This window comes from Vigna radiata, unplaced genomic scaffold (genome assembly GCF_000741045.1).
Source record: "Vigna radiata var. radiata cultivar VC1973A unplaced genomic scaffold, Vradiata_ver6 scaffold_303, whole genome shotgun sequence".
Classification (NCBI taxonomy): Eukaryota; Viridiplantae; Streptophyta; class Magnoliopsida; order Fabales; family Fabaceae; genus Vigna; species Vigna radiata.
Genome location: NW_014543817.1, coordinates 177,282 through 186,082, shown reverse-complemented (window position 1 = coordinate 186,082; position 8,801 = coordinate 177,282). Strand labels below are relative to the sequence as shown.

Genomic DNA, 8,801 nt, shown 5'->3' with positions numbered 1-8,801 from the left:
ACAAGAAGTTTGATACAAGAGAGTTTTAAAAGGACTACATTGTTCCCCAACAACAAAGGGATTAGTTCACCATGAACATGGTGAAACTAGATGGAATTAATGAAAGAGATGAAAGAGTAAACCCTAGATTTGATAATTTGGAGCCTAAGCATCCAAGAAACCGCCTCCAAAGAGTGTAGAAAGTGCTCTGAAGTCTTCCACTGCCAAAAGATTACTCTGAAGGTCGCACTAGGGCTATTTATAATGCAGAAAAGTAACAGAATTTCGGCCCAGACCCATCATTTAGGTGCTCAGTGCCCATTTGACCGCTTAGCGGTGGACCCTTTAATCGTAGGGCGCTCAGCGGTGGAAACTGGTACTCAACGCTGGCCCTCAAAGTCGCAGAACACTCAGCGTCGCCGCTCAAGCGAGAAACAGTGGCTGCCTCCTCGAAGCTGGCGCTCAGTGCTAGAATTGGCGCTGAGCGGTGGACCTTACTCATCTTTTACTTCTTTTCTCATCCTTTCTTGAGTCTAAGGCCTCCCTTCTTTACTTTCCATCTTTCAATTCTCATCAAATCCTGCAAAAACAATGTAAAACAAACATAATATCTCTAAAAACCTCTTTTGACTCTCTTATGACTAAACTAAGTGTTTTGCGTGATTCTAAGCTCATTCTAAGACCTATAGGGTGTGATTTGATATCAAATTTAAGTGTAAAAATAACGGTTTTTTGACCGTTATCAGTGATCTTTCTTGAAAGAGATTCAAAGGGAGACTGACTGCGCTCACATTGCTTGATCATATTCTGCACAGTGAAGGTGTTTCTGGTTTGATCAAATTGAGGCTTGACATCCTTGAAGATTGTTGTATTAGACCTGTTGTACAGGGGATAGACTCGTGGAGTCTGGTTCACTTTGAGGACTGTTCAAAGTGGTGATTGACATATTGCAGGAAAGGGAACATCTTGCTGCAAGTCTTGCTGTTTTTGTTCCCTAGAGTTTGGTTAAGGATTAGAGTGAAGATTTATATTTTTGACGTGGAGGTCTTCTATAAATTCCTTGTTGTAAAAACTACAACCATTATAGTGCATTTGCTTCCTGGATTGGAAGGACATTGGATGTAAGCATTGTTGGCCGAACCAGTATAAAAACCAGTGTTTGATTTTCTCTATCCCTGCACTTTTACTTTACAGTCGACTTTACTTCTAGTGCAGTCAACTACGTTTTTCCGCTGCATACAAATTTTCATTACTTGCATTACAAGAAAGTTTGAAAAGTTTAATACTTTGTTTTCAAGATTGTGAAAAGACTTTGTTTTTTATAAACCACCAATTCACCCCCTCCCTTTTAGTGTAAAAAGAAGCCTACATGATTTCCAACAAATATAATGCATGTGATTATTACCACACCCTTACACATATATTTGCATGTAAAACCCCTAAGCATCATAACTTTGTTCTCCCTTAGCATCAAACCCCTCTATTGGGATAACCCAACAAACCATACATACATTCATAGGGAAAACCCATCACAAATATAAACCCTATGCCCATGCGTACATAAACCCTTACCCAACAATAGCAACAAATAATCATAGTCATATAAACATATATTAAACAAGGATTATTAATCAAAATAACCATGAACGCATATAACATGCATTAGGCCAAATATTTCTTATTTTCATCCCTTTGGTTGTAAATGTTTCGTATTAAATACCGAGGATAATTTGGGGAAGTTTGACTCTAGAAGCGATGAAGGGATCATACTTGGTTACTCAAAAACTTCAAGAGCATTTAGAGTTTATAACTCTATAACCTTGAAAGTCGTTGAATGAGAGTCGTTGAATGAATTTGATTCAACATGTTCAGTGTGGTCATATAGCGTTGGATGAGTCAAAACGTCTAAGATACATAGTTTGTATCATACATTGCATCGTCTAAGATAAATCGTAAGACATTTGCATTCATGCATCAGGTTGTGTCTAAAGATTAAGCCCATCTCTAGAATTTGTTTAAGATTTTCGAAACCCCAACCCTTCTATTTTAAATATGCCCAATATCTTTTGTGTGTCAATCAAGCCATTACTCTTAACAACAATCATTTTTCCTCTCTCTTCCTCGAAACGACAAAACTTCTGACTCTTCCACTCTTCTCATTCTTATCCGTTGCAATCTACAGTCCTTTGCACAATGACTCGATCTTCAAGAGACAAAATATCTCTTTTCAAAATCTACTCATACGAAGCACATTAAATGGATGAGACAAATCAATCGCCCACGAATAACTTTTTTCTTTATTTAACTCGACTCTACTCTTCGCATTCACAACACATTCTCTAAAAAACCTTAACTCTCCTTCTCTCTCGCCTTCACGCTCTCTCAAATCTCTAATCTCCCAAACTCTCAAGATTCCATACCAATGAAGCCTTCTTCCAAACCTCCAGATCGTCATCATCATCTCATCCAATCACCATACCAAATGAATATGATAATCCAACATTCTTTTCTACTCTAGTATTCAGAACTCACATGCCTTACGCAAGTAGTCCTTCCACCTAACCTACATCCTACACCATCAGACCTTACCCTACTCATTTACCACCTTGTCTCTTATCTTTCCCATCATGATCCTTCTCTTCCTCTTCCTCAACCCCTCTTCCTCCACGTGTTTCCACCTCCTCCCCCTCCTTCACTCCCATCATCATATTGTTTCATTGTTCTAATATGATCTGATGTGGACTAAGGAATCCTCCCCTCTCTGTCGGCTATGATGTCCTTTCTCTCCTTCCCTTTTGATGTTTATCAAATAAGGGGGAGAAAGAGCGTAGACGTGTCATCATCTACGAACATGCACTTAGGAGAAGTACACCAGAAGATATGATAAGATAGGATAGCACAAAATCAAGGGGAGTCTCCATATTCTTAGAAGTTCATCTTAGGAGTCCATATTTGCATTCATGTAATGTGCTTATGTGTTTAAATACAAAATTATTTCTTTATCTCTGTGTATTGTTTTATATTTTGTTTTGATTGTTTAAATCATGCTTTAGTTAAATCTTTTTTTGATGCTTTAAATTAATTATTTCGACTGTGTCCACTAACCTGCATGCACAAGATAAAAACAATAAAAGAAGTCAAAACACTCAAAACATTCAAAGAACCATAAACACATAAATCTAAAAACTGTGTTGAACTAAGAAAGATTATATCGTTTAAGATGTGTATTTGTTAAACATAAAAAAAGGGAGAGATTGTTAAGACATAATCATTTATATATTTAAACGCTCTCATTTTTTGAAGTTTAATTAAATAACATTAAACGAAATAAGAGTCTAAAATCCTCTATGCTAATTTAAGTTCTCTTTTTTACACACAAGCTAATCTTTTTTTACTCACACATATACTAATTTAACATTTTAAAAACATATGATATGTCCTTACAAAAACACACTTTCACTTCAATGTATTTAGGTGACCAACTTTATTATTTTTGTTACTTAAGCATAACACCAACAATTAAGTTATCAAGTATCTAGAAAAAAAAAAAATCAACATTAATCGAAGTTCACTCGACATTCATTTGTCACTTGAGTAATATAATTTATTAATCCTTACTAAATTTTAAATCTTCATCCAAAACTTTGATTCTCCATTGCTTAAGTGATTATCTATCACTTTAGTTATGAGAATTTAAAAAGAAAAGAGTTAATTTCCCTCTCTCTCTAAGTCTAAAACCATAGTTTAGGTAACATACACTTTTACTTAAATGACCATAATGATAGACTAAATTGACATTGAATAATGCATTTAAAGAATATTCACAGCTTAAGTGTGACATTGTTTGAATGATAACTTGACACTAAAAAAAATGTGAAAATAACATACTTTTATAGTGTCAATAGTAATCTTCAAAGTGATTTTGAAAAACCAAAACAACTTATTTTTGCATAATAACTTCCGCATTATCCAATTCAAATTATAAGAGAAAGTTAGTCCAAAATTCCCACTGCACACGTCCAAATTAAGTTGATGAAACTTCAAAATTATAACTTTATACAATCAATAGATCGACATTATATTCTTCCTTTCTACTAAACTAAAACTACTGGAATTTACATCTTTATGAGAAGAATAAAAATGATTCCATATACCAAGAAAAAAAAATACTACTTACCTTAACAAAGATTCTAATCAAACTATATTAACTTATTGGTATTTCCTTAATTATATTATTTGCTTGTAAAACAACTAATACATGAAAATTGCACGAATAATGTAAAAAATTATATTTATAGAAAATTTAAATTACATAAAAACAATCAATAATAAATACATTCGTGAGTTTTTCTAAAAGATTTTATGATTTTTTTTGTGGCTCTAATATAATAAAATCAATTCTCATAATTTTCTTATGAGTATATTTTTAAAACAGTATGGTATGTATTAATCTTAGACCTATTAACCTCAATTAAGGAGAATATTATGAATCAGGTTATCGTTCAAATTTGTTAATTTTGTATATTTAATTTATAATTAATTACCCTAATAAATTATTGAATAAAACGAAAAATAATAATCCATTCTTATTTCCACGAATAATCAATTCTCAAAATTGAACTAATTGAAGGGAATTTTATTTTTTTTAACAAAATCCATCACCCCTCTTGTGTTTGGCTCATCAAGCATTGTGACAATGATAGACACTTCCAACTAGTAACATCAATTTGTTTCAATCATCTCTATATCAAAGTTAACCTAATCCAAATTATTAAAACATCAATCTTTGTAGACCAACATAAACACAAGACTGAACACAACTATCTAATAACAAATCATTCCCCTATTCTTCACAAGTAATATTATGGATTCATTGATTATAATATTAATTAGTAGCTTTTATAAATAAAAATTCACAAAATACTAATTAAAATATACTTTTAATATATTTGGACAATACTTTTATGCAAACTATTTAAAGGGGAAAAAACTTTTTTCATATAGTCATAAATTACTTTACTTTTTCTATCTAAAAACTTTATGCACTAAATTTGTCCAAACAAACTCTATCTTATATTATAAAGCATTAATATGGGTGGTAGAATTTAAAAAGTTACAAATTATATATATATATATATATATATATATATATATATATATATATATATATATATATATATATATATATATATATATGTAGAGGTACAAAAAGAAATGGAAGCGCTTTGTCTGACACGTAGATTGAAGCACTTTGAAATGAACGTAGATTTTACAAGCTATAACTCAGAAGTTACGAAAGAAAAAGAAACACCTTTCTTTCTCTTATTCAATTTATGTTCAATGTTTGATTCTCTCTCTCTGTCACTCTCACACTCTCTCTCATGTCATTCTTAGACGTGGACAAGTCCTGCATCACAAAACTGGTTTGTCTCTCGTCTTTATCTCTGCAGTAAATTCATTACTGTGATCTGCATAATCATAATCGTAAAATTAATTATAATGATAATTCAAACTAATCATATTTCGTATAATGTTTTCTATTTGAGTATGCTTACCCTTCGGTTTCTGCTCCTGCTGTTCTTCCTCATGCAGGTTCTTTTTCTCTCTCTTTCTTCCTCTGTGTTTCTGCTGTTTCTTGGATTGTGAAAGATTGAATCAAAGAATTGTTCATCTGGGTTTTCTCCTTTTTCTTTTCTTTTCTTTTCCTGTTGTTTTGTTTCTTTTGATGATCATCTTCTGTTGATAAATATTTTTGAACCGTTGTTTGAGCTAAAATTCTATCTTGATTCAATTTCAGTAATTATCGATTTGTTAGAGATCGTTGCCTTTTCTGGCTATTGTTTTCTGGTGATCAATTTCGTTCCTCCATTCGCTTACATTTTTTTTCTTCTCACCTCGTCATTGTCAGGGACAAAATCTGTTGTTGTTTTAATGCTTTTAATATTCTTTGGCCTCTTTTTCTTCGATTCTTTCATTATGTTCAGGATTGTGTCTCGTTTCACCAGACATGCATAGATGCGTATATTTTAATCTTTCTAATTACCGATTTGTTTATGGGTGCTTAACCTGTTTGATTACGGAACTGTGATTCCTTCGTTTATTAAATAGTTAGAGAACTATACAGTTTCCAGAATATAATATTTGATTTTGTTGCAACAGACACTGTTCCAAGGCAGAGGTTGTTGAGAAGATATTTGAGGAGGATGCTAAATATTTGTGTCGTGGTGGCTGTTTGATGTTGAATTGTCTAATTGTTTTGAAGTTATGAATGGAATCTAGAATGTGAAGTATTATCCATGATAGTTCTCAGTTATGGGGTTCTTAAACATAGAGAAGAAATGGTTATATCCTTTCCTAGTGTGTTCAGCCATATGCATGCTCTTTCTAGTCACATCCTTCAACATGGGTCTTGTGTCTTCAATTCACTCTATCAATTCATTGTTCTTCTTTCTCCCATCTCATTTACGCTCAAACCAGACTTCCCCAGTTTTGAAGGAGAAGAGGGCTACTCCTTCTCCTGCTCCGACACCGGCTAAGCCTGGGATTCCTCGTTTTGCCTATTTAATTTCTGGTTCAAAAGGTGATTTGGAAAAGATTTGGAGAACTCTCCATGCTCTCTATCATCCACTAAACCATTATGTTGTTCATATGGACCTTGAATCCCCCATAGAGGAAAGGAATGAGATTGCACATAGAATTGAAAGACAACATGTTTTTGCTGAGGTTGGAAACGTTTATTTCATCACAAAGTCTAACATGGTCACTTACCGAGGACCAACCATGGTTTCTAATACTCTTCATGCTTGTGCCATTCTGCTCAAGAGAAGTAAAGATTGGGATTGGTTCATTAATCTTAGTGCTTCAGACTATCCTCTTGTGACTCAGGATGGTAACTTTATTATTCTATGTTGTTTCTATTTGAATTTGTTCTGGCTCATACTTTTTAGGACTACAACTTTTTCTGCCCAGTTACTGTTAGACTAATATGAAATTAATTTTGTGCAGATCTACTATTTACTTTTTCAGATTTAGATAGAGGCCTTAACTTCATTGAGCACACAAGTCAGTTAGGATGGAAGTTGTAAGTTCTTGCTTCTCTTATTCGTATGATACAAACGGCCTTGACATAGGATAATAAATTGTCCCCTCCCCCCATGACATATGATACCTCTATTTACATATAATGATAATTTGAACCATATGCAGCGATAAGCGAGCAATGCCTTTAATTGTAGACCCCGGGCTTTACATGTCAAACAAATCTGATGTATTTTGGGTCGAACCTAAGAGACCCTTGCCAACAGCATTTAAACTTTTCACTGGTTAGTGTTCTCCCCTTTACGGTCTATTTCTTTGTCATTAGTTGCATTTCTAAAGGTTGACATGCAAATTAGGAGAATGGTACAGTCTTAGAGAATGAAGTCAGATATATACTGTAGTTGCAGAGACTAATTTTGATAAGAAAGTATAACCTTGATTCTGATATCTTATTAAGTTATCTGGTTCATTTAATTTTCTAGAAGGACATAGCTTCTCAGTGTGGAATTCAAATGTCTCCATGTGTATTTTAAATAACTTATGTTCTTACAATCCGTGAAATGTGCTTGTTTCATGAGAGATTCTCCGTTTGGGCATTTGGACTAGGAAAAATTGTTTTTGTGGCTGGGGAGGAGGGAGGACTGACCATTCTTTAACCTTCAATTGAGTAATTCTCCTTCTAGTCCATATAAGTTACCATGGCTGGTTTCTGGCTTACCATCAATTTCCCACTTGCATTGTTATTTACTTAAGTTTAAAATCTATGCACCTGACAGTATAAAATATCCTTACACTGTTAACCCATGTTAAATCATGTTAGAGATGATTTTTAAGATAGTGATTGTATAAGTTAATAAAAATCATACATGATAGGGTACAAGTCCTTTACATTATTAGATGCATTCCTTTTACTTTGCTTTCTAAAGATTTTGTGTTGAATTATTGTACACACATTGCAGGTTCAGCATGGATGGTTTTGTCACATGACTTTGTTGAGTATATTATATGGGGATGGGACAATCTGCCAAGAACCCTTCTCATGTACTACACTAATTTTTTGTCTTCCCCTGAAGGATACTTTCAGACTGTTGCATGCAATGTGCCAGAGTTAGCTAAAACCATTGTCAATAATGACTTGCATTATATTTCCTGGGACATTCCTCCTAAACAGCACCCTCATGTCCTTAACATTAATGACACAGATAAAATGTTTGAAAGTGGTGCTCCCTTTGCTAGAAAATTTAATCAAGATGATCCATCCTTGGATGTGATTGATAAGCAAATTCTCCGAAGGAAAAATGGACTATTCCCTCTTGGCGGCTGGTGTGCTGGAAGACCCAAATGTTCTGAGATTGGGAACATTTATAAACTCAAACCTGGTCCAGGGTCTCAAAAACTTCATCGGCTTGTCACTGGGCTAATTTTGAAAGCTAAATCTGGTCAGGATCAGTGTAAATAGATCCTGTTGAGAACCTTTGTGGTTGTGGATGGAAGAGCTGAATAGATGAAGGTTATGTTTTTAACCAGATACATTAGTATTCCAGCACCTACTTGAAGGAAAGACAAGTTTCTGATGTTATAGTGAAATTGCACCTCATTCATAATATAGCAAATCAATGATCAATCCCCAACTTAGCTGTAGTTAGTTGCCTCTATGTGAAGTACCAAAGATGGCATGATGGTCATCATTCTTTTTGTAGGTCTTGTTTACTTAGAGGTAACACAATTCTTTAGCTGCCTCATGATCCCAGAATTTTATACATTTTTGTTTACGTTTTCCATTA

The 8,801-nt window shown here is 33.8% G+C and overlaps 1 protein-coding gene across 2 annotated transcripts; it reads left to right on the top strand.

Moving 5' to 3' along the window:
* Window positions 1–5,261: 5,261 nt before the first annotated feature.
* Window positions 5,262–8,801, top strand: LOC106754989 (beta-glucuronosyltransferase GlcAT14A). 2 transcript variants are annotated; one of them, XM_014637067.2, is made up of 5 exons: window positions 5,262–5,402; window positions 6,139–6,868; window positions 6,985–7,060; window positions 7,186–7,301; window positions 7,977–8,801. In XM_014637067.2, exons 2-5 carry the CDS (start codon window positions 6,292–6,294, stop codon window positions 8,474–8,476), a joined length of 1,269 nt encoding a protein of 422 aa, XP_014492553.1. In that variant the 5' UTR covers window positions 5,262–5,402; window positions 6,139–6,291; the 3' UTR covers window positions 8,477–8,801. The 2 variants fall into 2 exon arrangements, with proteins under 2 accessions (XP_014492553.1, XP_014492552.1); XM_014637066.2 differs by lacking the exon at window positions 5,262–5,402 and adding an exon at window positions 5,444–5,571.